This window comes from Panicum hallii, chromosome 4, assembly GCF_002211085.1.
Source record: "Panicum hallii strain FIL2 chromosome 4, PHallii_v3.1, whole genome shotgun sequence".
Classification (NCBI taxonomy): domain Eukaryota; kingdom Viridiplantae; phylum Streptophyta; class Magnoliopsida; order Poales; family Poaceae; genus Panicum; species Panicum hallii.
The window spans coordinates 44479984-44507264 of NC_038045.1; the positions used below are offsets into that span (position 1 = coordinate 44479984).

Sequence of the window (27281 nt, forward strand, 5' to 3'; positions counted from 1 at the left end):
ACCACTTAAGTTGTACTGCAATAATGAACCAGCAGTGTTTTATGCTCGTAACAATAAGTCAAGTGGTGCTGCCAAACATAGTGACATAAAGTTTTATGTTGTGAAAGAGAGAATTCAGGATCATACTATTAGTCTTGAGCATGCAAGAACAAAGAAAATGCTTACAGATCCACTCACAAAAGGCTTACCACCCAATGTGTTCAGAGAACACTTAGCCGGCATGGGTTTACAGGAAAGCCTATGATCCCTGGATAGTAAGGGCCTGGTTGAGAAACTGTTTCAAAACAAAACAGAAAGATGTATTGTGGCTATTAATTTAATGGTATTAACTGTTATGACGAGGCATGCTCTATATACTTATCTGTAATGAAATAGGTTGAATTAAGAATATAAGAAGTAAGTAGGTAAGATGAGATCAAGGGGGAGAATGTAAGGATTGATCTCGTCCGACTCGGTCCAACGACCGAGTTGGAGTCCTTGATCGCGCCCTGCTCGGGGCGCCCAACTGAGATGTGGTTGGTGGGTCCGGTCGTGCAGCGCTATATAGAAGAGGTGGGGGCCGCGGGGGCACGCATGCCAAAGTTCACCGTGCCCCAAGATCCCCCTGACAAAACCCTAACCGATCTACGGGGAGCACTGAAGCGGCGGGAAGCTCACCGCCTACTGCACTGCGCCGCCACCGTCGTCCACGACCACGCCGCCACTCATGCGCCCTCGACATCGGCATCCTCAACCACCGATGTCGTCCACACCGCCACTCCTGCGTCCTCAACGTCGGCGTCCACGACCACCGACGTTGCTCCCGCCACCGCAACACCGTCACCGTCGCCATGGCAAGCTCCTCCACCAAACCCGAAGGTCTACCTCTCTCTATCTCTCTCTCACACGTACATGTGTATCCTAGATGTAATCCATGCTTTTATTATCAAGATTAATGGAAAGACCCGGTGGATCTATTCCTAGAAGATCCAATAAATCTATCAGAATAATGATACTTTGCACGGAACGGTTTGACACTTTACACTAATCTACGGACAGGTACATAATGGCAACATGCAAGATTCGCAACTTCAATTCTTAGTGAAAGTGAAAGCCTTGCTCGTCATCTTTTGCCGTCAACAGTAAAGGCAAGCAAACAACAGTATTCAACAGCATGTGATCATCAGCCTCGCGCAGCTCAAAAACTGTTCTACAACGAATGGTATGGATCAAATTGGGAACAAATAAGAAAGATTATTCATTCTAATCTGAAGCAGAAAAGCAATAAAAATTAACATCAGCAAAGGAAATTCAGTACTCAACCTCACGTGTAATCAACTAAAGTAGCAAACCTTTTGAATCATGTTGATAAGAGTCTCCATCAGACCTGCAAATAGGTAGCAGGAGATATGTTGGCTCAGATGTGGTGAAGGCGTCGAAGTAATCCTCCAGCTTGGGTGTGGAGACCTCATTGTTGATATCTTGTGTCATTGCTTTAGTTCTGCACCAAGAAATCAGCCTGAAAAGAAAACCAACAAATTGCAAATTTATTTATCTTACATGTGCATAACCAATATCATAACAATGCAGGTTGTTCAGCCCGCTTCAAATTAAACAAACATTAACTTCCCCGGTCCTGGTTGCTTACAATCAGTCGCAATAGAAAGATGTGTCATTTGCACATTTACGAATTTCAGAGTTTTAGAGAGAACAAGCCTGAATTTCGTTCTTCCAACACAGCTGAGCTCCATTTGCAATCATGGCGCAACGTCTCCAAATCTATAACCTGAACATGAAACAACTGGCTGTTGTTTCCCTTCACCTTTTCATTTTAACTCGGCCTCCTGTCTTAACATGAGGTAATGCCTCGGCAGCTCCGGTTATCGCGTCTGCTGCTCATGTAAATAAATTCGGCCAAAATAATTGCAGGGAAGATCAGAATTACATTTGAATTGTTATATCACTTTCGAAATTCGGACGCCAGGAACTTCCTAGGTTTCTAGATCAGTCTAAGGAAGTAGGCCATCAAGACCTACGTGTATATACGCTCCCAAGGCTAGCTAAATCAGTGATCTGGGCTCCCATTGGTACGGTGACGAGAAATGCATTAAGTATCATGACCCACATAGTACTCCCTCCATTTCAAAATATAGATCATTTTGATAAATCTAAATGCCTAGATTTGACAATGCATCTATATATATTATATCTAGATCTATAGCAAAAATTATGCATCTAAATTTGCTAAAACGACCTACAATTTGCAACGGAGGGAGTATCCAATACACTACTAGAAAAAAGAAAGTTGATCAATACCGATTAAAATAAAATAGGCGTTAGTACCAATTCTGCAACCGGTACCGAGGAACCGAAGTCTCGGTCTTTAATACCGGGTAAACAGACCATACTAAAAGCCCTCTCTAGTACCGGTTGGAAGGGTTTTCCCTTTTTTCCCGAACTCAATTTTATTTTATTTATTTATTGCTTTTATCCATGCATGATTGCTACGCGTGCCCGAGCTATACTCTATTATACGTCCATTAGTCATAATCGAGTTAAAATAATATATGAAAATAAATAAATATCAGGACCAACCATGTAATTAAGTATATAAATATAGTATAAATTATTTAAATATCATAATATTTACAAATATATAAATACATATAGTACGGACTGAGGTGCTACATCTCTACATAGTCCTGCATAGTTCACGGCTGTGCCATCATTTTCGACTTTGAAATTGGCGTTACAAATAAAGTTTTATGCTCGGTGGTGTTCCAGCTGGGCAAGGTTCGTGTCAGCCGGCCACTTGATAGTTTTGTTGTATGATGCTTCACCACCATTTTTCGTTTCTGCCGAACGAATTAAGGATGTGGATGCCTGTACGTGTGTTATATTATTGGTAAAATGGTTTTTCAAGCGGATTTCTACCTCTACTCTCTTTAAATTCGCTGAGTTTGGCAGAGGAAATCCCACAATATCCACACTGACTAGGTGTACAAGACTGACGATATTCAGGAAGCCTTGTTCCCTCAACGAAGATAAACTCCTAAAAATCGTCAAAAGCCATTAACGAATACAATATGAAACCAAACTGAAAATTCTAGTAGTGATTTAAAATGCATATGTTGCACCAATGATCCAAAGAAATTGTTACTGGCCTGCTTATATTAATGTTGAGCTATAGCAAGTTAGCAACCATCCACTGTAAACCCAAATAATTAAACTTTGCCCCACCATGCACCCATTTCCTCGATGCATAAAATACTATGCAAGTGGAAGAAGGGGGATCCCAAATTTCCTCATTACCATTGCCCATGAAATTAAATGACATCAAGGGGTAAGTAGGCACCCATCGCCTTCTGAAACCTTGGCACCATATAGGACCTAGTAAACGTGGTCGGATGCAAAATAGTGATGCCGTGTGCCTAACTAAAGCAACATGTAACAAGGCAAGACTTAATTAATCGTTCCAGTAAGTACTGGGGGCGTGCTGGTTAGTTGATGCTGGTGTTGAAACTCAGATCAGATCACATTTTCCTAGTCCAACTTGTAATTAACAATCGATAATCTTTCTGAGCCTACGATAATGATGACCGATCGAGCTTGTCATCAAGATATTCGAAGTCGTAAGCTACGGGACGTACATAAATGAGCTAGCTAGCTTTGGTCTTGATTGTGAAGTAAGCTAGCGGCCGGTTCTTTCATGACTACTGTGAAGAACCACTAAATTTTAAGAAGAAATATGATGTGGTGGCCTATTTGATCTGTTTGATCTATTGTACCACACTATGTAATAAATCCTTTTTGGAGACGCGGCTCAAAGCTCATTGCAGATGAAAAAAGTTTTCATCTCCAAATTTGTGTCACTGATGTGAGGCATATTAGAGTCGCGGATTTCCACGTCTCCAATGACGCTCATCGGAGATGCGGGTTGACAAAAACACGTCTCCAATGACCCTTATCGGAGACGCGGTTTGAAAAAAACACGTCTCCAATAACCACTCATCTGAGACGCGGATTGAAAAAATACGTCTCCAATGACCTCCCATTGGAGAGGCGTTTTGCCAAAACGCGTCTCCAATGATAAATTAGAAAAACAAAAAAAAAGAAAAAAGCAGATTTAAAAACACCTTAAATACATAAGAGATACGCATGTTTTATACATTACATACATTCTATTACATACATTCTATAGGTATTACAACCTTCCTAAAAAAATGCAGCTGAAAAGGAAGAAGAGAAAAAAACTGCATAACTTTGGACTTCCTTCACTGCTTGCCACCTGCAATGGAAAATGTAGTCTGAACATTAGTTGGACATGTGTCCAGCACCAAAAACCACATCATTTGTTCAGTTAATTGACAAATTATCACGTGTTTAGTTACATACCTCAAGGATTGCTCTGATGGTGAACTTGAGCACTGGTCTAAGCAATGCATCCAGGTGACTCACTATCCTTGGATCCCAACATAAGTTTCTGGAAAAGAAAAAGGATGTTTTCATCTGGCCAAAGTGGGAAAAACAGAGGATAAGTCATAGCATACAGACAGTAGTACTGAAAGACTGCATGTGACTGCATAACATGGCATGTTAGAAATCAAATGGACAAATTACAACAGTACTTTTGCATCATTATCGAACACTTGGAGGCATACTTATTTGAAAGAAAAGATAAGCATATTGGGACCCCTTGCACTTCAGTCCACTATCATGCATCAAACATATTTTCTAGCTAGCAAAAGAAATCTATCATGCATGAATTTCCAATGAACACTGCAAGCTTGTATAAAAAAACAGCAGCCTTATGATGTTCAGTTATAACCAAGAACAGAAACCTGAGAGAACTAGTATGAAAAACAAAATACCTGTTGGACGACCTGGTTAAGTAGCCACATTATTTTATAAAAATAATAATATAAAATGTGAATAAACTTTGCTCCACCACGTACCACATTTCCGATGCAATATATATAAAAATACTATGCAAGTGGAAGAAGGGTAGATCTCAAATGTGTCCTTGTTAAAAGTTGCCCACGAAACTAAACTGTATCAAAGTAAGATAAGTAGACATCCATCGCCTTTTGAAACCTTGGCACCGTATAGGACCTAGTAGTAACCGTGGTCAGACGCAAAATGGTGCTGCCGTGGGCCTAACTAAACCAGCGTGTCACAACTCCCAAGCCAAGGCTAAATAATCGATCGGTCCAGTAAGTGGTGGTGGCGTGCTTACTGGTTAGTTGACGCAGCTGCTGGTGCTGAAACCCAGATCGCATTTTTCTAGTTCGACCAGTAATTAAACAATGGCTAACCTTTCTGAACCTAGGATGATGATGGCCGATTGAGGTCACCTTCTCGGGGTACCCGTAGTACGTGCACCCGCCCGTCACATAGGAGTGTTCACAGCGTGGCCTAGGAGTTGTTTACAGCACCAGGTCAAGGAGAATCAGAAAACTAATCACCCCGCGGAGCACGCGGGCGCGAGTGCGCTGAAACACAAGGTGTCGATGACTACGCTTCCAAACTTGAAAGATGGGGAGGTCATGGTCGCGTCGCGTCGCGTCGCGTCGCGCGTGGCCCGGCCGGGAAGACGATGGTAGCTAACCTCCATCTGTCTCACTTCAAGTCGCTGGCTGCACGCACAGGTGCAACCAATGCGCGCGACGCCCTGGCTGGACTCGGCGTCGGTCCAGGTCACCCGGCCCGCACGGCGGTGGTTTTGGTTTTGCAGAGAGGCCGCGCCGCCGCCGCGGCAGTGGCATGCACCCCCATCCCCAGCCTGTCTGTGGCCCTTAAACCAAGGTTCTTTTTTTTCTTGACCAAAACCGGGTCCTTCCCGTGAGCTATACGCGTGAAGAAATCCACGTATTTGCTTCGTCCAGAACTAATGATAGGGAATATAAAGTTATACAAATAAAAAATAGGCATTCTGCATAGGAATGTTATCTTCACAATCCAACTTGGCTCTTAAATAATTTTAGCTTAAAATTGAATAAGGTTAGAGCCCAATCCGGACTCGGCTCCTTAGATTATCTAGATTAAAATTCAAGACCCTTTTACCACCGCTATTTCTACCCCGCGCACGTGGGCCATAGAGATGTATAACCTACTGCCGGATGCTTCGAAGATCCGGAGACTTGGTCGCGCAGACGATGCACGGGTAGTAATCTCCTATTTATTTCCTAGAGAATTCAATTCAGTTCCATCATGCACCAGTCTGCCACGGAGGTGGTGGTGGGGCGGCGGGAGTGATTTTGCACCGATGCATCTGATGCTGCCGCGCCCGTACTCGGCCGCTAAACAAATCAGGATCCGCTTCCCCCAGGCCCAGGCTACGGCGATGGCGACTTTATTAGTAGATTATATATACGATATAGGTTAAACAAAGCGGGCCATGGCCACCACTTGCTGCGGGCGCCCCATCCGTCTGCATTTAATGCCGCGCCCGGGTCAGCTGGCTCGGCTCGGCTCGGCTCGCTAGGGAAACGAGCAAAACTACCGGCTCGGCTCGACTCGTGAAAATCCCGAGCTGGCTCGTTTCAGCTCGCGAGCTCAACGTACCAAGGGCAGAAGAGGGCTGCTATGAGGTCCGGCGAACGGTGGCGATGTGATTGCTGGCCTGTTGCTGCTGCCTTGCTCTCGGCTGGGAAAGGGAAAGCGGAGAAGATAAAAGGAGCTGGCGCTGCCGTGCTGATTCGCGGAAGGAAGAAGAAAATAAAAGTTGCTGCGTGTTTGCATCTTGATTGATTTGGACAGAGAAGAACTGCAGGGGGAGCTTGCCTGTTCGTGCGGATGAGAAGATGAGGCCATAGAGGAAGCTGGTGAGTTACGCGAGGTCGCCGGAGGGCGGGAAATCTATTCCTCGCATATGTGAGTGGAATCGATTCCACCGCAGGAAGCGTTCTCCATCTCTGTTCATCTTCCTCCCCGAGATCCGGCAGCCGGACTTCGAGGAACGGGGTTGCTAGGGTGCCGTTAGCCACCAGCGGCCTTAGAAAAGAGGAGGGGTGGGGGCAGGGAAGCCCGGCAGCGGAGGCACGTTGCGAGGGCGGCATGAAAGGCGGTGGGGACGCCGGCGGCCGTCGGCGGTTAGAGGATAACCGGTGGGCTAGATCTAAGCGGAGGAGCTTGACGTCGTCGGATTAGCGTGGGAGTGGATGGCGAAGGCGGTGACGGGAGCGGGACGGCGGCCTGTGGGTGGGGCGGTGGCGTTGGGGCGCTGCTACGTTGGATGCGTTCCAATCGCAGTTGCCACGAACAGACGGCCCCCCTGGCGGAGGGGATGGGCCACGCGCCCATGTCGATGGCTCGATGCCACGAAGATGGAACATCCAGCGGCCAACCTGCACTGCGGCAAGTGAGCCGAGACTCAGGGGAGTAGATAAAATTGGATCGTTAAAAGGCTAGCGAAGGAGATGGAGAAGACTACAAAGTACGGCAACCCCGACTCTGCGCGGCATCCTGTCGCATGTGCCGCATGGCGGCACGAGATAAGAGGAAGAGGATAGAGAAAGCGGAGGACACGCACCACATTATATCATTAGAGTTGGCCAATTCGAGTTGGGTGTTGTTGGGTTGCCTTGTACTGGACTGGTTGGCGGGTTTGATCCTGCTCAGTGCTTTAGTTTATTTGGCTCGCGAGCAGTTCACGAGCCAGCTCGTTAAATTAATGAGCGAAAATGCTAGCTCGGCTCGGCTCGTTAGAAAATAAGCCGAGCCGAGCCGAGCCTTCAAGTCAAGCGAGCTAACGAGTTGAGCTTTTCATCCAGCCCTACCCACCACCCACCAACAACTTGCCGCCTCGCTCCATCACGCCATCGCCCTCCTCCACTCCCACCGCTCGCTCTCTCACCTCTCTCTCTCCAGCCGGTTGCAGTTGCAGCAAATCTTTTCCGCCCTGCGGAGGCCGTCGCCTCGCCGCTTCGCCGTCTCCTTCCGGCTCAGAGGTGAGGTGACAGACCAACTCTGCTGCCCCTCCCCTGCTCTGCTTCCTCGCTTGCTTTCCCCCTTCTGCGGTTGTGCTTGCCACCAGTTACTGCCCGCTCCTGTTCTTGCTTCTTGTTTGTCTGTTTCTTTGTTTTCTTCTCTGCCGTGTTTCTTTCTGGTCTAGTACTAGCAAACAGCGTGCTTCGTTTCATGCGGTTTGGATGCACAGAGAAGGTCTTTTTCTCGCTTAATAAAGGGTCTACTTTCGAGTTAAATTGAGCGCGCTTTCTAGGCCACGGGGAGCAGACAGGGACAACCCCCAAATTTCATTGTGTTTCCCAAGAGGGTGACATGGATTTTGTGGCTGGGATTCCGAAAATTCAGGCGTCGATTTACCCCCATTTCTGGAAGGTTGAGCGGGGTCGGATTCTTGCAGTTACTGATGGTTGTGGCATCAGAAGATTCGAAATTCTTTTTTTTTGAGTGGGAAGATTCGAAATTCGGTGCAATGGATACACGAAATTGCGTATGTCCATGTGATCTGAATTCGTTTCTCTTTTTTTTTTTGAAAAAAAAACATTTTCGTTGGGAGAAAGGAGAATTCCACATCGTGCTTTGCTTTAGGACTAATTCGTGGATTAGGGTGCAAGAAAAGAAAAAAAATGATGGGGAAGTCAAGAAAGCAGTTGGAATACCGAAAGCTCGAAAAGAGCGATTGAGAGGATATAAACCTTGGTGGAATGTTAGGTGTTACTGCGCATATTATGATATTATATAAACGAGGCTTGTTCATTCGGCCCCTGCTAGATAGTGCTCTGATTGTCGCCACAGTCTCGGTCAATGGTCACCAGGGGGGATAGTTTTGCTCTGCAGGTCGTCCTCGCTTTGAGGTTTACAAGTCAAAAGCAACTCATGCCAATTCTCTGTAGTCCATTGATTTGATGCCTTTTGGTGGGTATTTTGGTTGCAGATGGGGGCTGCACAACACCTTTGCTCTGATTGTTTCCCCATTTATGTTGTTAAAGAGATTATTGTGCTTTACCAATTTGCCATTACTCATTCTTCGTATCTTTTTCTCAAAGGTAGCTTGTCTGGGACTCCACTGAGCTGCCAGATGTTCGTAAAGGAGGAGGTCGAGAAGCCAATAGGAAGCTTGATCAGGAACCACTCCCACTTAAGGTACCATACTGAGATTGAACTCTCCTTCCACCCTTTCATGTGGACAAATGCTATGATGATGTGCTTTTTCTGTTCTCTTTTAAGACATTTGATCAAAAGTCAAAAGTGTCTCATTCTGAATGTCATGTTCATGTGTTTACATCTTTTTCTGCTAGCAAATTACAATGCTTATGAGTTGACTTGTTTGATACTGAACGTCCTGAGGAAAAATATAAATAAATAAACAAATACCATATGCTTCAACAAAATAATTGACTAGTTCCGGTGCTCCCGTTGTCAAATTGTAATGAGCCTGGATCTATTATGCCACTTAAACCTCCCAATAGCAATTGAATAGATAGTGTTCTGCACAAGCAAAGCAAACCAAAGCATATACCTAGCAAAACATCCTGATTACCACACACACAGCTATTGCGAGCAAGCTGTCTGAGTTCCCGTTACTGCTTTGCATGATTGCTTCTGAATTTGCATGCTGGTGAGATAACCGTTGAAATAAAGGGCACACCATGTTTCCTGCAACGCTGCATCATTCACTCTACTAGTTTTAGACTTCAACATTTTGGTTACCGACCGTGAGCCTAACTGTGCGCATTCTGAACACTTCAGATGACGGGTGATGAGTGGAGGGTCACAGAAGGCTGCTAACCGGAAAAGCTTGTCTTTTGTAATCATGGAAGCTTGCATCGGTCATTGTGGCCATTCAAAATGCAGCATTATGCTGTGGATGCTTATGATAGCCAACCTCTGGATAATGTGCAGCTGTAGTACCCAAAAGCAAGTCCTCCCACCTGGTTTTAGCGGCTCGGAAATGGACTACATTGATAATAATGGAATATTTCTTCTCTCCAATGGTTCTGTCTTTGGCTTTGGCTTTGTCACCAACAGCGTGTCAGACAGCGCGTCCTACCTCCTTGCAGTGGTCCATTTGGCCACCACTTCTATTGTCTGGTCTGCTAATGCTAACTCTCCAGTTTCCCATTCAGACAACTTTGTGTTTGACAAGGATGGCAATGCCTACCTGCAGTCTGGAGGCTCCACTGTCTGGACCGCCAATATCTCAGGCAAGGGGGCCACCTCTATGCAGCTGCTGGACTCGGGCAATCTTATAGTGTTTGGCAAGGACAGCTCTTCTCCTCTCTGGCAGAGTTTCAGCCATCCAACGGACACACTCCTGTCTGGCCAGAGCTTCATTGAGGGGATGACTCTGGTGAGCCGTTCCAATACACAGAACATGACCTATACACTTCAGATCAAATCTGGGGATATGCTGTTGTACGCGGGCTTACAGACGCCCCAACCGTACTGGTCTGCGCTGCAGGATAACAGGATGATTGTTGACAAGAATGGCAACAACATATACTCTGCAAACCTGAGTTCACGTGCCTGGTCGTTCTATGATCAATCAGGGCTTCTTCAATCACAGCTTGTCATCGCGCAGCAGGGCGATGCTAACACCACACTGGCTGCTGTCCTCGGTAATGATGGTTTGATTACCTTCTACATACTCCAGACTCTGAATGGCAAGAGTACTCTGCCTATCACAGTTCCGCAGGACTCCTGTGACATGCCTGCCCACTGCAAGCCGTACTCCATTTGCAACAGTGGTACAGGGTGCCAGTGCCCTTCAGCCCTCAGCACTTATGCAAACTGCAACCCTGGCATCATATCACCATGCAACTCAAAGGACAAGTTTCAGCTGGCTCAACTGGACACCGGTGTTGGGTATGTTGGCACTAACTTCAAATCACCTGTACCCAAGACAAACCTCGCAGGATGCAAGAATTCTTGCATGGTTAACTGCTCATGCATCGCTGTATTCTTTGACCAAACGTCAGGCAATTGCTTCCTTTTCGACCAGATAGGTAGCTTGCAACAGAAAGATGGAGGTAAGAGTAGTTTTGCTTCTTTCATCAAGGTGTCAAGCAGTAACCGTGGCTCAGAGCAAGGTGGAAGTGACAGTCGTAGGCTAACCATTATTGTTGTCATTATAGTTGGAACTTTGGTTGTCATAGGGGTCCTTGTGTATGTTGGTTTCCGCATTTACCGAAGGAGGAGACATCATCCACCCTTGCAAGATGATGCTGGTTCATCAGAAGACGATGGTTTCCTGCAAACTATATCAGGAGCACCGACACGCTATACTTACAAGGAGCTCCAGGATGCAACAAACAACTTCTCGGACAAGCTTGGTCAAGGAGGGTTTGGATCTGTGTATCTTGGTATTCTGCCTGATGGCAGTCGCATCGCTGTAAAGAAGCTAGAGGGCATAGGCCAAGGGAAGAAAGAATTCCGCTCTGAGGTGACCATCATTGGCAGCATCCACCATATCCATCTTGTCAAACTCCGAGGTTTCTGTGTCAAGGGCGCACACAAGCTTCTTGCATATGAATACATGGCAAAGGGGTCATTGGATAGGTGGATTTTCCAAAGTAATCAGGATTCCTCCCTGCTAGACTGGGATACAAGGTTTAACATTGCACTTGGAACAGCAAAGGGATTGGCATACCTCCATCAGGACTGTGAGTCAAAGATCATTCACTGTGACATCAAGCCTGAGAATGTTCTACTTGATGACAACTTCCTTGCGAAGGTGTCTGACTTTGGCCTTGCCAAGTTGATGACCAGGGAGCAGAGCCATGTCTTTACAACGCTCAGAGGCACGCGGGGCTACCTTGCACCTGAATGGATCACGAACTATGCCATCTCAGAGAAGAGCGATGTGTACAGCTACGGGATGGTCCTGCTAGAGATAATCAGTGGGAGGAAGAGCTATGACCCCGTGGAAAGCTCAGAGAAAGCTCACTTCCCCTCCTACGCCTTCAAGAAGCTGGAAGAAGGCGATCTTCGCGATATCTTTGATGCCAGGCTAAAATACAACGACAAGGATGAGCGACTTCATGTGGCAATCAAGGTCGCCCTGTGGTGCATTCAGGAGGACTTCTATCAGAGACCATCCATGTCGAAGGTCGTACAAATGCTGGAAGGCGTCTGCGACGTGCCCCAGCCACCAATATCTTCGCAGATTGGATACCGGCTCTATGCAAACGCCTTCAAATCGAGCAGTGAAGAGGGAACGTCATCTGGGATGTCGGACAACAACAGTGATGCTCTGCTTTCTGCTGTGCGGCTCTCTGGGCCCAGATGAAACGAATCATATGTACATTGCTGTGCTTTAGCTAGCATTATGTACAATTTGGGGGAAGGTCCATGGTTTGGTGTTCATTTGTTCATAGTCATGTACATATATGTTGTAGATAGAAACTCTGATCGCAATTTTGCATCTATGCGCAAAGATTTCTCAGATTCCGTATCGAAGCTGTGAGCAGGGATATATGCCAAGATTTGCAACTTGCTGATTTTGATGATGTATCAAACTAGTGCAATGTTATCTGAAGGCTGAAGCATCTCCAGGGAGATGCCGAATCCATTACACCATAATCCCATACAGATAACTGTCACGAACCAGTAATGCGTTAGCACCATGCTACGTAACAGAAATGTCCACCTTTTAAACCGGCTTTACAAAAAGATGATACAGATGTTCCGTTTGCAGCGAGGACAACCTGAAGAACTTCATCTGACCACATATACGACATAGAAGGTGGCTTCACTACAAATTTCTCCTAACTCATTTGCCGGGTTTAAATTAAATCTGACACTTTCAAAGAGTGGTCAAACTGTTTGGATTTTTTTTTTCAACTCAATACTATTTAAATCGAAGCATCAGCCAAGTTTTCACCAAAACGATGCCTGTCGGTGTCACTAGACATGTCCCATGTTTCTCATATCTCTTGTTTCACGTTGATCCCTTTGGCCAAATCATTACGTCACTTTCGTGGATTTCTTTGTGCATAATTGAAGTTCGTATTGGACAAGGTCAAATGATCTCTGTTTTGGCTTTGCTGCCGCATTCCTAAACTTTGATAACACTGTATATTATTGACGTGCATGAGAATACAAGGGCATCTTAAAGATTGCAGGAAGCAATATATTTACATATATGTACACTTGGCCGCTAGTACCACGATGCAGCCTTTTCAGCTTGTAACATGCTACTGGAGCAGAAAGCACTTCAATGGCTTCTCAAAAGCGAGGACAAGGCTCAGGAGCAGAAAGGGCATGAGGAATATGATCATCCAGATCGAACCGTGGGTATATACATTGTTTGGACATGAAAGGGGCCTGAACTTTGACAGCTCCGCTAGCAGATCTTCATGATGCCGGAAGAGAAGTAAAAGCTGCACTTCAAAGGTGATGGGACAAAGTTACCATGAATCAGTATACCACAGAATTGCTCTTTGACAGGAGTAAAAAGAGGATCAGAGTCATGCTACCTCGCTGTAAGCTTCGAGAGGGATTTGATCATTCCGGTTGAGCACATCAAGCAGTGATAGGTATAGCATATAGTCACGTGCCTGTACAAACAAAGCTCCATAATAAATTATTGCAATATTACTTGAAGCAGATGAATTAGGACAGGATCATGCTAAGTTCAAAGAATTGGTTTCATAAATCAGAAGCCTTCTACCACAAGGCTGATAGCTCGTAGAAGGCATATGTAAGCAATGTTCATGTAAAACTCATGATCTTGTGAAGGTAAAAGCTACACATATATAGTTGAGCTGAACAGAGAGAGAGCAATGAACTGTTGGTGCAAACTTGCCTCTCATTGTTCCCGTCAAACCCTATGTTAAAAGTATATATTATAATTTTGGTGATTACTTCATAGGTAGGAAGCAGCTGACCTGGTTGAACCTCGAGATAAAAAATCACAAAATAATCACGGAAATTTCGTGAAGTAATTTTTCTAAAATAGGGAAAACATAGAGACACAATTTTTTGTAACAATAGGTATGATGTCATATACCACAGGACTAACTGAATAGCTGGGTATAGTAAAATGAACTTTATTTTCCCCTTAAGTGTATAAGTTTTTTTTCCCCAAAGCCGTGGAACATAAGTCGTCATGTTTCATAATCTAATGCACACACAATTCAATCATGTTAGATAACAGTTTCATATCGCACCATAAAACACTAATATTCCATCCATAGCACAATATAAGGAATTGGATGCTTTTCAAAACAAATACTCCAAATACCCTACAGCTCAAGCCTACTCAATGCTAAAAGGTACATCCCGTAAAATAGATAGTAACATGTCATAATGTAAGGCATCAGATCTAATAGCTTCACATGAACTAAAGGAGAACCATATATCACAAATATAAACTCTAATCAATTAATGTAATGCATATGGTAAGTATATTAGTTCAACTGAAGTATCTTACTTTTTTCCCAAATCAAAAGGTAACCGCAAGTCAGGTGATGCAAAGGGAAATAATTCATTTTCTTTGTCCTTTTGGACAATCTACATGTCTGAAACATCACGTTGGCTATCACCTTTACTAATACCTTCATTTTACTTTTTTAATGCACTTTATTGGTTGCTCTTGTTGGGTTTTATCTGTAGTAGTCTAGCTCACCCAACTTGCTTGGGACTAAAAGGCTTTGTTGTTGATCTTGTGCAGGCTGGGTTCAACCTTTGTACAGCAAGTATTTCTGGATCTACACCAAATGATTGCTGACAGCCTTTTATATCAAGAAAAGGAAGCATAACCTTATTCACTTAATTGCAGACAACTTGCTACCTAATGATTGAAAAGGACTATGCACTTTCTTGCCATGCACCCTAGATGATGAAACTACTATGACACAGGGGCGAAGCCAGCCGAGCTTGCCACCGGGGTCGGCTCCACTGAGACGACGGGGTCAAATACTGATATAGCAGTACTATACACACGAATTTGCAGATTTCGTCGGGTCCGACGACCCCGACGAGTACATGCAGCTTCGCCCCTGCTATGACACTGCAGATATTTTTGTGACTGGGTAGACCATGGTACATGTATCTTTCCAGCACTCTTAAGGATAAATTGTTGTAATTCATATAACCAGAACACAATCTATAAGAACATATAGGGCTTGCAAAATACATCAAAGATCGCTACCCATCAATAACGCAAAGATTTTAATAGCAGACTGAGAGTTCCTTTGAGGAAATTTCTCACCTTTACTTTCTTGACAAAGCTAAGAGATTCCTCAAATGTGACTGGCTCCCACTTAGACATGGAGTCCAGACAGGTACAGGCAAGGTCCTCGATTCCCCTCAAAGAGACATAATTTCCAAAGTTCCTGCAAGGAATAAGTTGACAAAGTGAATATGATATCCCACTAAAAAAGGTACAAAAGAAAATTTACACGCCAAACTTGCAGGTTCACAAAGACGCAAAGACCATAAGTAGTTTGTTCAAATCAACATAATGAAAACAATTGATCATTTTGGAAGAGCTTGTTGAAGAGAATTAAACTGAAAGGTTTACCATGGAAGCTGAGAAGACCATAACTTCTAATGGGAAAAAACCACCAGCAAACTACAATGAGATGCCGATTTGGCAAAAGAAGAGGGAGAGAGATATTCTTAATTTATTCTAGCAAGAAATTAACCGGAAGTGCACGAAATCAACCAAGAGATGCGCTTTTTGTACTATGAGGATCAGGATAGTGTAAGCACGGAATTAAGAAAAAGATGCAAGGATCATGAACATGAACCTTAAAATCCTTTTCCCCTATTTTCTAGCTACAGTATGGAGCAATTATAACAACAAAATGGACTCCCGAAACGAAGCTCCCATCGAAAGGTCTTTATATTGCAGCGATATTACGCCACAATCAAGAACAGTTCAGACTTCAGAAGTATGATTCAGGCTAGCTAACAAACAGGTCTAGTAGCATGGATAACCATTTCCGGCGAGCACCGCCACCACAATTCACAGCCACGTAACTAAATCATACTGCAAAGCAAGAATCACCCATTAAGAGGTGACGCTACGCTCCATCAGTCTGAATCAGACAAGCGCATCCGCGAAGGACAGGACTAGCAACCAACAAGAATTGAAAAAAGAAAAGAAAAGGAAAGGAACCCAGCGCACCAAAGCGGATCTCCATACAACGCCAAGGGTCCTAGAAACTGGGGAGAAGAAAGGGTTCTTGCTCACCTGGAGGGGAGAGGCGACGGAGGAGAGGCTGGGCGACGAGAATGAGAAGCTTCAATTCCTTCCCCGCCGACAAACGAGTCTTCGAGGACTGAATCGTTGGGGAGACGTGGAGGATTGGATGCCGAGGGAGAGGGGCGGAGGGCTGGCTGCCGGTGTCTGCTGTGGCCGTGCGGGTGGGGCGGGCTTGGCTGGCTGGGGAGGAGGGAGGTGGACTCGAGCAGAGCGGCCGAGTGGGTGCGGAAATAGAGGCGGAGACCCAGCAGATGCGGGAAGACAAGTAAACAGGTGGCAGTCAATTAGTTTTTTCCCATTCACGAAAACAAATTATTAAGGGTACGGATGGAGTGTTCTAAGGATCATCACAGACGTTTTTTTCTCAAATGTAAATAAAATATAACTGTTCTTTCTTGAAAAAAATGTGGATCTTACACGCACCCAGTCGCACCTAGCAAAGACAAAATGAAATAGGGATTCCTTTTTTCTGGCAAAAATTAGATTCTGCTTTCCGTAGTTAACATAATTCGTATAGGCCTAACAAAACGAAGGAACACTTACTTGGCTGGTGGAGGTATTTCGAGCAAAGAGTCATTTTTCTAGCAGAGCAAGTGAGTTTGAAAAGCCCTTTCTTCAAAAAGAAAAAGAAAGCATTTCTTTTCATCTTGGTGCATAAACACAGTAGTATTTACATTTTCTATTTCGCCAGCAGTATATGGAGAATACTAGTACTAATAATTTCTTTCGCTAATAGTTCCGCTTCGATTTTGCGCGCTGATAGCTTATATTCTCAAGTGTGAAAAATAATACATCAGGTAATGATAATATTCAAATTTAAACATATGGATCATCGTCGCCTCACTTAATTTCTCAAATCAAACACGCCGCAACAAAGCAATCCACATCATGTCCATATCCATTCAAAATTTATCCTCTTTGTGTTTACTCTTATGATTTTTCTTTTCCCAACTGCAAACTAACCGACTACTGATTCCTCTCATAAACGGACATCTTTGCCCCACCAGGAGATGTCCTCATCAAATTTAGTTTGATTAAAGATTGAACCAGCTGTGCACGTGTTTAGAAAGCAACTTTCTCAAGAGGAGCGGGATGCTAATGTTCCATTACTCAAGCTGAATATGCGTAGTTCAAAACATCACTGTCTTGTTTCTCAAACCAAAAAACCGTGCATCAATTACAATTTACGCCATGCCAAATTCGAAAATTACCCTTTCGTTATTGTATGATTTTCCAACCGCTAACTAACCCATTCCTCGTTGAATGCTAAATTCTTGTCATAAGATATTAGAGGCCTAGGAATGAGTAGATAAGTTAGTTCGAGAATTACCCACTCACAAGTATGAAATTATTTTATGATTCTCCAACTGCTAACTTGTCCTTGCCACATTTAGTTCGATTAGGGACTGGACTCAAAATTAGTTTGATTAGGAGGATAGCACAGGGTGCTATGTTTGAATTGGCTTAGGGTGTGATTGGTTTCTTGCAGTTCGAGAATCACTTGCTCTGAATGCACACGCTATTCTTCATGCGTGCAGCCTGGCCAAGAGGGGGTCTGGTTCATGATAGAGCCAGGCTAGGTACCTCTAGCCATCCAATCAAGTACTTACCTGGCAGAGACAACAAACAACTTAGTAGCACCTGAAATTATTTTGTAGATTAACTTATATTACCAATGCTGTCTCCATCATCTTCCTCTCTCACATTTTTCTTTGAAGAGAAGCAGGTCAAATGGCAATCCATGTATTAATGAATAAAAAAGAAAAAAAATAGATAGATATAAAAATGCAATGCCACGGCATCGCCACTACCACCACACACTCATACCTAGAAAAGTAACCACATTAGAGCATTTTTAGCAGATTACTCACCTCTCATACCTTATATATTTTCTCTCTCCATCACCAGTAATACCTTTTACGTTTTTGTAGCTAGTGCTGTAGCAGGTTACTCAAATGATAGGGCAGAGGAAGGAATTCTTTTATATTTGAGTAAGAGGGAGGTATGTTTTACTAATCACCAAAAAATATTTTGGTACTAGAGATAGAATTGGTAATCTATTGGAGCACCTTTCATTCTTCCATTACTTAAAAAAAAGAATGAATAGTTTTTTATACAGGGAAATGGATGAGTAATCTACTGATGCTCTTATAACCGTGCCACTAAAATCATAAAGCACCAGTGGAATTCTACGCAACACTGGCAACAAGAGCCACCAATCCCAGTGCAGTAGCCACCGAGGGCTCTTCACGAAGGATGTGTCTCTGTTACCCGGATGCATCATCAGCGTCTGGAATCAGTCGGGTACTCGGGTTGCGGAATGGGCTCCCCTGCCGTCGTTAATCCACGCTTAACTTGACGGTGCAGGGTTTGAGGATGGAAGAGATGCTTTTTTGGGCTGGATTACACTACTAAATGGCCCAACTCGTATTTATTCCTCCTCTCCTTGCGGCCCAGCTTTCCTCCACTTCCACCCTACATTGGCGCGTGGCCCAAATCCGCGCGTCTGTTCTTCTTCAACCCCCGTTCAGACTCCAGAACTCAGAACCCACCCATCCATCCATGGTCATGCATGGACAGCAAAAAAAGAAAAAAAAAGAAAAAAAGAGGACGGGCTCGGGCTGGCCGCCAGTAGGGTGCGCTCCAGCCCGGCAGTCCCCACGGCTGGATCCACCCGTGCAGGCACCAATGCGCGACCACCCTGCCGCCCTCCTCCGCGGCGGCGGCGGCCGCCACCCGCAATCCGTCCACGGGTGCGTCGCCTCAGCCTTCCTCTGCAACAATCTCCTCCGCGCCTGCGTCCGCTACGCCTTCCCCACCGACGCCCGCAGGCAATTCGACGAAATGCGGCGCCGCAACCTCGTGTCCTGGTCCTCCGGCTCCGGCGCCGAGGCATTCGCGCTGTTCTCCGACGTTATTCGCGGGCGCGTGGCGCGGCAGCTGGGACCGCCCGGACTCTGTTCGCGCTGGGAGCGCTGGCCGCCGGGTGCTCCCGCGCCAGAGACATTGTTGCGGGCACGCAGGTGCACGCTTGTGCGGCCAAGTTTGGCGTCCGCCAGGTGCGGGTGTGGACTCGTCGTGGCGGGCGTTCACGCTCTGCACCGCACTGGAGCGTCGTGAGCTGGGCAACCATGACGGCCTGCCTGGTCAACCACTGCTCGTCAGGGTACCATACGACCATGGCACAGCAATTGCGCTGTTCAAGAAAATGTTGGTTTCGAAGGTTTGGCCTACCAATGCCTGAGGTGCTATCTGTTGGAATTCAAGCTCATGGCTGCTTACCGAAGATGGGGACTGAGGTACACTCTGCTTTGGGACTGCCTTGATGACAATGTATGGCTAATGTGGCAGGGTTGTTGAGATGGCTAGGTTGGTTTGCCGTATGAGGCACGATGCTTTTTCAAAGACTTCCCTGATTCGAGCTTATGCACGGTATGGATACGATATGGAGGCAATTGGAGTTTTCAGGGAGACAATAATGGAAAATATGGCATTTGACCAGTCAGCTATCACGAGTCTGTTGCAAGTTTGTTCATCTTTCGGACACCTGAGGATGGCAAGGGAGCTACACCATTATGCTCTAAAGACTTTCTTCAAGTTTGATGCCTTACTGCTGAATGATACCATCACTCTTTATAGCAGATGTGGTGATGTCGCTAGTGCTGAAACTGTATTTAATCTTATGGAAAAAAAAGACATCATGTCGTCGATGGCATTGTTAACTTGTTATGCCCAAAATGGTCTTGTTCAAGATGTACTCATGTTCTATAGGAAATGCTCCAGAGAGGGTTAGGATCTTGAGACTTTTTCATCACTAGTGTGCTGCGAGCCTGTTCTACCACCTCAAATCTTGCTGTTGGATTGCAAATCCATACAAGGGCTGCGAAGCTAGGCATTGATGATGCTAGTTCTGTAGAGAACGCACTCATAACCCTGTATGCCAATTGCTTAAGTGTCTGGGTTGCATTAAAGATTTAATTCAATGAGCAATAGTGGAATCATCACGTGGAATGCACTCCTCACAAGTTTTGCACAGCATGACTACGAGGAGGCAGCCATTCGGCTATTTGATCTGATGCAAGAAGAAGAGGTCTGCCCAGATGATAATGCTTGCCTGTTACAATCATGCAGCCGAATGGGCCTTGTAAAAGAGGATTGTGGGTACTTCAAAGAGATGAAGATAAAATACAATTTGGAGCCCAAAATGGTGTATTATATCTGTATGGTTGATCAAGTTGCTGTGCTGGAAGGTTTTGTGATGCAATAGATAATTGATGCTATGCGGCTATGCCTTGTGAACCAAACTAAATAGTGTGGGAAGCTTTGCTAGCTTCATGTAGGGTTCATGGTAACACGGAGTTAGGAAAAATAGCATCTAGGAAGGTTCTAGAAATTGGACCAGAGGATCCTTCACCATACATTATATCATCAACTATCAAGCATTCATGCCTCAGTTGACATGTGGGATGAGAAAGTTTGGAATTGCACTGTGTTCAATACCCAGCAAGCAAGAAAGGACACGGGAAGTAGTTAGATTGATGCACAAGAATTATCGGAGAATATATTTGATGCGTTACAAGTTGGACTGACATAAGATTTGTTGATTGTGCTTTTCTTCCAAAACACTAGAGGGAGTTCACTCGCCATAGTTGCAGTGAAGCATAGTGGACTTAATCATACGAAATCAACAAACTGAACAAAGATATCCATGAGTGCAAGTAAAGCATGGTGTGTCTTGCATCCTAGAGAACTGCCTGATATGGTCCTGGTGCTTATCTTTCTATGGCACAGTACACAGTTGTAAACTTTCAGTTCATGTTTGAAGGTGCAATATTCTACGATGCTGCCAATGTTGTAAACTGTATCTAGGGTGCTACAATTTTGGAAAGTATGGTGATACTTTCTTCTTTATTGTCAGATGAAGTTTTTCATGATGTTGAAACTACAGAGATGCATACTCTTACAAGAAGCAAACAAACACTATTTTGAGGCTTCAAAGCCTTCTTTATCTACAATGGGGGGTTAGTATGAGTAAAGTCCATCTCTTCATTATATATTTTCTGGTTTCTAAATTATTCATATTATCTATGCTTTTGGAACAGATATGTGTGTATGTTCTTTTACTCATCAAATGTCATGATGGAGACCTGGGATACATGAGAGACAGTGCTGAAAGAGAGGCCAATATGATTATTTACCATGATTTTGTAGGTTCTTGCAATTCCCAACTCCATGTTGTGGAAATTCATTATTGACATCACAATAGTTCAGTTATGTTTGTTTCTACTGTAACTTGTATGTGGCTGATAAAGAAATTACACATTTTGCAAGCTGGAAAGCAATTCCAAACCTCTTTAACAGGCAATTTATGCATGATGAAAGATTGAAAGTTCCATTAATTTGATATAATTACATCTCCGAAGCAAAGGGAAATACAAAGTGTTTGAGACGCCAAAAGATTAAAATAACAACTTTAGAGATGAGCTGCTGCTTCTGATCGTTCGGATTTACTAACAATTGTTAATTTCATATGATATCAGTACCAATTCTTGCTTGGGAAACTTTTAGGAAGTCCTGCATTCTATGTAAACTGTTTGTTACTAGCATACAGCTTCTCCATACCGACCATGTGGGAGCCCTTCATTCCTCACACCAAAAAATGAATCTTATTATAGTAGTGTAGTGCATGCTTTCTAGCATTAGTTGGTGTTACACCTGTCACCTGAAGTGTTTGTATTCTGAACCGAACCCCTACAACGATGCCCTATTTGTTAGTCCTCTGCCACTTCGTGAAAAGGAAGTGGAACAACCTTCACAGCTCTGAACTTCCCTGCATTGTTTAGATGTTCATTCTCCAACCTGACATAAAAGTTTTTATTTCATTTAGTTTTATATCATATTGGAAAGTTCCTATGGGGATAGATTGATTTGCTAAAAGAATTTACCTGTAGAAGTTCCAGTGACCTCGTCGAATCACCTCAAGTGCTGCTAAAAAGAACAGAGTTACTCTAGAATCCAGGCTTCCAATGTTAGGGTGGATGACAGTCTGAAGCCAAGCAAGTCTCAAGACAAGGTTCAAACCCTGTACAATATTTGATTCTCTGTAAGTGAAATATTTATCTTTACTTTGAATGTCTTGATGCAAATCTTAATTATTTGAGAACATACCATGGATAAGAAATAAATGTATTTTTGTTTAAGTATCAAATCATTACGAAGCCAAGTGTTCTTGGAATTGAACTGCAGAAGACCCCAATCCTTGACAAAGTCCCAGTACAGTTGGTAGATAGTTGCAATACTTGATACAATGACAACAAGTGACAACCATCCAGCACTATTATTATTCTCATATGCCACTTTTGTTCCTGCAGCAAGCATTGCTGACACATACTTCCCAAGGTTGACAATGTGGTTTATATCCCCTTCATCGAACCATCTCCTTGCACACTGTAGGACAACAGTAAAGAAGGGTACTATCACATGTTAAGTCATGTTCAATCTTACTACCTCTTAGTGTTTCAAAGGCGTCGCCTAGGCGTCCGGACAGACCCAGCTCGCCGTGGGCAACAGTCATGCCTTGTCGCCTAGGCGTCCAGGCATACCCAGCTTGCCTTGGGTCGCCTTGTCGCCTTTAAAACACTGTACCTCTGGTCGCAAAGTAACTTTTTTTTGAGTAAATATAGTTTGGAACTTTGAATATCGATGTTTCTAAATATTTATAGAAGATCTGTCCCCAAAAGTACTTTGATAAGATTACTTTTTTAAAGTAAATGTGAGAATCATATGTGTAGAAGATCTATCCCCAAAAGTACTTTGATAATATTATATTTTTATTGGGTTTCATAATTACATTACAATTAAATTCTGTGTACAATATACATTTTGGAGCACGTGTCGCTGCTCAAAATGACAATTTTTTAAGGGAGTACATACCTGCATGGCTCTCCAGTAGTAAGGCAGGAAGGATACTGCATAAGCCAGGTCTCTAAAATGTTTAACTCTCGTGCAGTATCCATAGTCTTGTGTAATGTAGCTGCCTGTTATGTAGTAACATGCCAAATACTCCAGGCTCCTGAGCACTGGTACCTGTTTGTCAGCAGTCATTACATGCTTAGTCATTTTGTACTGATATAATCATTTATGCTTGAGTATGTAGTAGCCTATAAGTATTAACTCACTTAAGTATTTATAGTAGTACAACCACTTTTATTCACCCTCTTCAGTTTATGTTCAAAACACATACTTCTGAGCATTATGGCTTGTAGGGTAAAGCTTAAGTTTGCATAAGTGAACTTGAAAAGGCTTTAGCATTTTTTTTAATTTATTACCTGGCTGCAGAGCTGATCAGCCATGAAGAAATCAACCATGACAACCTGCATATAAACAAAAAGTTTACCAGCTTGTTCTGATGTAAAATTTAGTTGGATGCCATCTTAAACAATTGCCCTTAAGAAACTTACCTTGTAAAAGGGGGTTAGGATGATGTTTCTGATAACTCTAAGGAATTGATAACGACTTGATCGGTAGATGATGTTGAAAGGGCAGACTAATATTGACAAGAACACCTGAATAAAGAGAAGCATCAGCCTCATAAGGGCATAAAAATTTCCAAATGTAAACACAAATGCATTTGTTGAGTTAAATAGTGTATACCAGAAGTAGGGACCCTGGTATTGCTTGGACTGCACTTGATGGATTTCCTTTAACAATGATTGTCAGGTGCGCAAACATTACACCAACAACAATAGTCATGGAAGTGGTGCATATCAAGAAAACATCACGGTACTTGAGCTCTTTAGTAGGTGCAAATTCAAATATGAATGTGTAGTTTATGCGTGTCTTTCTCCACATGAAAATGTTACATCCATAGAGGAAGAGATGCAGAAAGAAGAGGCTGAACATGCTGCAGTTTAGGATAACATAGTGTCAGCAATTGAATGTCTAAACTGTATCAGTTTTTCTTTTCCAAGAACTACGTAGCAGCAACTGAATTGTCATTTTTGGTGCTCACCTAAGGACAGGATAGGATGTTGACATGTACACCTTGTTAGACTGCTGAGTGTACATTCCAGCAATGTGTGCCATGATACAGTAACCGATGGATAATGCTAAGAAGCCACCAGTGAATAATCCTGGAAGTTTGACAGGTCTGTTTAAAATTTGGAAATCAACATTGACCAAGGAATGGGAACCTTATTAAAAAGTATTACCAATGAAAAACGTGGTAGAGTGTGATTCTTCCCTCTGATTTGGCTTCAGATACATCTTTGCTTTCCTTTTGTCACCTTCAGTGAAATGTCTCACAAAGAGCTCCTCGACATCATCCATTAGCCTGATTGCCTATTAAAACGAAATTTCAGTCCGGAACTTTGGAGCTTAGAAAGAAATAATTTATTGAAAGCTTCTCAGAATTGCTTCATCGCTGCAGAATACCTTGTCAGAGCTATTGAAGTAGGAGCTCTCCACTACTTTGAGGTAAATTTGCTGCACTTCCTTGTCTGTGACCTGAAACATGAAAAATACCTTCTTTTGTCAGAAGTGCTTATATATGTGATAAATTTCAGGATATGGCATCAGAGAGCAAGAGATATGAGCAGACACCTTGTCAAATTTCTTCAGGATCTTCACAAAGGCCATCATGTTCAAGCTCCTGCAACAAGTGTGCGCTCCTTGTCATATCCACATAACAAAAGGTTGAACTACATGCCATATTGCAAAATCAGCTATGTGTACCGGTAAGTCTTGAGGTATCCCAATCCCTTGTATAGCTCAACCAGAGCACCTCTGATCATCTTCTCTGCCTGGTGCAACTTCCTCTTGTTGATGCTCAACTTCTCATTGCTATCGCTACCATGTGTGCCAGTCTTCTTTGATTGGCTCAGCATGTCCTCAAACAGCAGTTCGCATATGGCAGTGACAGTCCTTGACGGCGTGGTGACTGGGATGTTGATCCTCACGTTCCTGCCCTGGCAGGTGACCACCCTCCCTGAGAGTGTCCTCAGCTTGTGGGCAGCTTCTTCATTTGGCCTGCCATGTCTCCCTGATTCACCAAGACCATGAGAGATGGAGAGCTGGTCCTCAAGTCCTTCATCTGTGCTTTTAGCTGTTACATCTTTGGTAACTGTTTCTTGGCCATCTTCTTCTTGCTCCGCGATGCCCCTTAGAGATTGGTCTCCTGTAATTTTGAGATGCCATGCCAGGATTAGTATATTGCATGAATGTTACTAATGACGCCCAACCTGATCTCTGCTGTTGGGATAATTATTTATTTGCCATTGCAAATTGCCTTAATCTAAGATATCTCATTCTCATCACTAAAGGCCTAATCCAAGATATGCCATTGCGTCTACAAATCTTATTTTTTTGCCCTCGCTAATGGCCTGAAAAGTAAAGGGTTACAAAAGTGTACATCATTAGTAAATTTGCATGTCTCAGGTTAAGGTAATATGCCTTATTCAGCTGGAAGGGCCTTAGATGGCATATGTCGAATTAAGGCAATTTGCAGTGGCATTACCAAAGGACTAATGCAGAACTCATTTTGTTAGTGCAGTCCGTTAAGGCAAAGAAACTGGACTGATCATGTACGCCCAGATGCCCACCAATATTGCCATTTGTAATATTCTTTCCTATCTAATGAAGCCAAAGGTAATATTCTTTCATCATGTGGCTTAATGGGCATATATTGGTTGAGCGAGATGCAACTATTCTCACCAAGCTGGATGGAGCAAGAAATGGAGAGATCATCTGTGTCGGCGCTCCCTTTTGAGGACCCGCCGCTGCGCCGTGCCTGCTGCTGCTGGGTGATGGCGGCCTTGAGCTCGACAAGGATCTGCAGCTGCCTTCTGAGTGACTCGCCGCGCTCCAGGAACTCCCCCTCCTTCCTTTCGTAGAACCTGTTCACCTTGTTCAACTGCTGGTCCAGCCTCTGAAAAAAGGCCTTGGCAGCCTCAGCGTCCACAAACCCGGCCTCATTTGCCACCCCTGTCTCGTAAACCTCCCCAGCGACTGCACCGTCGATGCTCCCGCCGATCCCCAGCTTCTTGTGCACCTGCATTGCGCGTGGAGCATATTAGTTAGCACTAGCTTCCACTTGCTTTTTTGTGCTGTTCTCTGTAGAGATTCTGCAGATATGGTTATGCGGAAAGATGCTCGTGAGCAGCTAGTGTATAAAACAACAGCAAATTACTCAAGTTTCTTTTCAACTTGGCTCTGCAGTATCAGACGGAGCTTCAGCTAGCCAAGTTGGTACATGCCTGAATGGCAGCAGGCTCCCTATGGTGCCCATGGGGGTGGAGGAACGGCAACCTCATCACCCAGTGAGCTGCGGTCGGTGGCTTCTGGTGCGACCACGGTGATGCCACCACCGCTGGCACCACGACACCACCCCCAGCCGCGGTCTGCAGCTTCTTGACGTCCTTCTTGAGCTGCCAGTAATCCACGAAGGCCTCCTTCCATTCCGGCACGAGCTGGGCCTCGAACTGCTTGGAGAACTTCACCATTGGCGCCCCTGCCGGAAACCCGAGGGAGTAGCAGTGCAGGGCTCTGCAATGGTGAGTGGGTGGTGTCTCAAGGGAGGCCATGGTTTGGGGTGTACTTATATGTGCATGGGAGTGGGCTCTGGTGTTCACTGGAGGTAATTTAGATTTGGAATAGGAATCTAGAGTGAGATGGTGAGAGGCCAGCACATTCCAAAGTATCCGTGAAACAGGATGGAGGAATTGTTGCCTATGGGGAGGCTTAGCTAGCTGTTGTGTATTGTGATCACTGGTTGGGCATCAGGGTTGTGAATTGTGATCACTGGTTGGGCATCAGGGCATGTAAGTTGCTGTGTTGGATTCTAGTGGGCAGAGGAGAGGGGAAGTGGGAGGGAGGGTAGGTCTTTTATAGGATGGAGTGACGCGTAGTGCAATTGCCTGATGCTGTCAGCTGTCTCTCCTTCCATGCTGGAAAGTAAGGTGGGTGATGGCTGCCATGTAACAGAATGCACAGAGATGGGGTAATTGGCAAAAATGGGTGTCCACGCAGGTATGGGCGACTAAGTTGCATTCCAGATCGTCAGTGGTTTTCAACGGGTAAAACGTGGTGATCCTTCAAACGGCCCTTTGTCAGACATGTTACTGTGCCC

General features: G+C 44.3%; 3 protein-coding genes, 1 long non-coding RNA gene and 1 pseudogene across 8 annotated transcripts; 3 read left to right on the forward strand and 2 right to left on the reverse strand.

Annotated features, from left to right (window-relative positions):
* The first annotated feature begins 7775 nt into the window (after window positions 1-7775).
* LOC112888747 (G-type lectin S-receptor-like serine/threonine-protein kinase SD2-5) lies at window positions 7776-12456 on the forward strand. Of its 5 annotated transcripts, none has more exons than XM_025955064.1 (3): window positions 7776-7928; window positions 8991-9087; window positions 9694-12456. In XM_025955064.1, the coding sequence occupies exon 3, from the start codon at window positions 9704-9706 to the stop codon at window positions 12230-12232; it is 2529 nt and encodes an 842-aa protein (XP_025810849.1). In that variant the 5' UTR covers window positions 7776-7928; window positions 8991-9087; window positions 9694-9703; the 3' UTR covers window positions 12233-12456. The 5 variants fall into 5 exon arrangements, with proteins under 5 accessions (XP_025810849.1, XP_025810851.1, XP_025810853.1 ...); XM_025955066.1 differs by having other exon boundaries at window positions 7777-7928; window positions 8995-9087; XM_025955068.1 differs by having other exon boundaries at window positions 7797-7933.
* A 513-nt stretch (window positions 12457-12969) lies between these two features.
* On the reverse strand, window positions 12970-16382 carry LOC112888748 (paired amphipathic helix protein Sin3-like 4). The gene is made up of 4 exons (XM_025955070.1): window positions 16145-16382; window positions 15158-15281; window positions 13422-13502; window positions 12970-13325 (listed from the first exon to the last, which is right to left on the reverse strand). The coding sequence occupies exons 2-4, from the start codon at window positions 15215-15217 to the stop codon at window positions 13140-13142; spliced, it is 327 nt and encodes a 108-aa protein (XP_025810855.1). The 5' UTR covers window positions 15218-15281; window positions 16145-16382; the 3' UTR covers window positions 12970-13139.
* A 2462-nt stretch (window positions 16383-18844) lies between these two features.
* Window positions 18845-21404, forward strand: LOC112889769 (annotated as a pseudogene).
* A 125-nt stretch (window positions 21405-21529) lies between these two features.
* LOC112889768 (phosphate transporter PHO1-3) lies at window positions 21530-27005 on the reverse strand. Its single transcript, XM_025956542.1, has 14 exons — window positions 26410-27005; window positions 25868-26204; window positions 24890-25331; window positions 24758-24806; window positions 24590-24661; window positions 24367-24496; window positions 24168-24288; window positions 23810-24059; window positions 23617-23721; window positions 23485-23529; window positions 23090-23242; window positions 22325-22603; window positions 22102-22238; window positions 21530-22015 (listed from the first exon to the last, which is right to left on the reverse strand). The coding sequence occupies exons 1-14, from the start codon at window positions 26734-26736 to the stop codon at window positions 21928-21930; spliced, it is 2535 nt and encodes an 844-aa protein (XP_025812327.1). The 5' UTR covers window positions 26737-27005; the 3' UTR covers window positions 21530-21927.
* Window positions 23844-25146, forward strand: LOC112889770. The gene is made up of 4 exons (XR_003228196.1): window positions 23844-23938; window positions 24585-24631; window positions 24721-24891; window positions 25020-25146. It is a non-coding gene; the product is annotated as an uncharacterized LOC112889770 (long non-coding RNA).
* Window positions 27006-27281: the final 276 nt, after the last annotated feature.

Bases quoted from the DNA above. Each gene is read 5' to 3' on its own strand.
- LOC112889768 (XM_025956542.1), bottom strand. From the start codon at position 26,736: ATGGCCTCCCTTGAGACACCACCCACTCACCATTGCAGAGCCCTGCAC. The intron at 26,205-26,409 runs GCATGTACCAAC...CGCGCAATGCAG, and splicing joins GGGAGCCTGCTGCCATTCAG to GTGCACAAGAAGCTGGGGAT. The intron at 23,722-23,809 runs GTATACACTATT...CTCTTTATTCAG, and splicing joins TACCAGGGTCCCTACTTCTG to GTGTTCTTGTCAATATTAGT.
- LOC112888748 (XM_025955070.1), bottom strand. From the start codon at position 15,217: ATGTCTAAGTGGGAGCCAGTCACATTTGAGGAATCTCTTAGCTTTGTC. The intron at 13,503-15,157 runs GTGAGAAATTTC...TTGTTTGTACAG, and splicing joins GCTTTGTCAAGAAAGTAAAG to GCACGTGACTATATGCTATA. The intron at 13,326-13,421 runs GTAGCATGACTC...TTTGAAGTGCAG, and splicing joins CTCTCGAAGCTTACAGCGAG to CTTTTACTTCTCTTCCGGCA.
- LOC112888747 (XM_025955064.1), top strand. From the start codon at position 9,704: ATGAGTGGAGGGTCACAGAAGGCTGCTAACCGGAAAAGCTTGTCTTTT.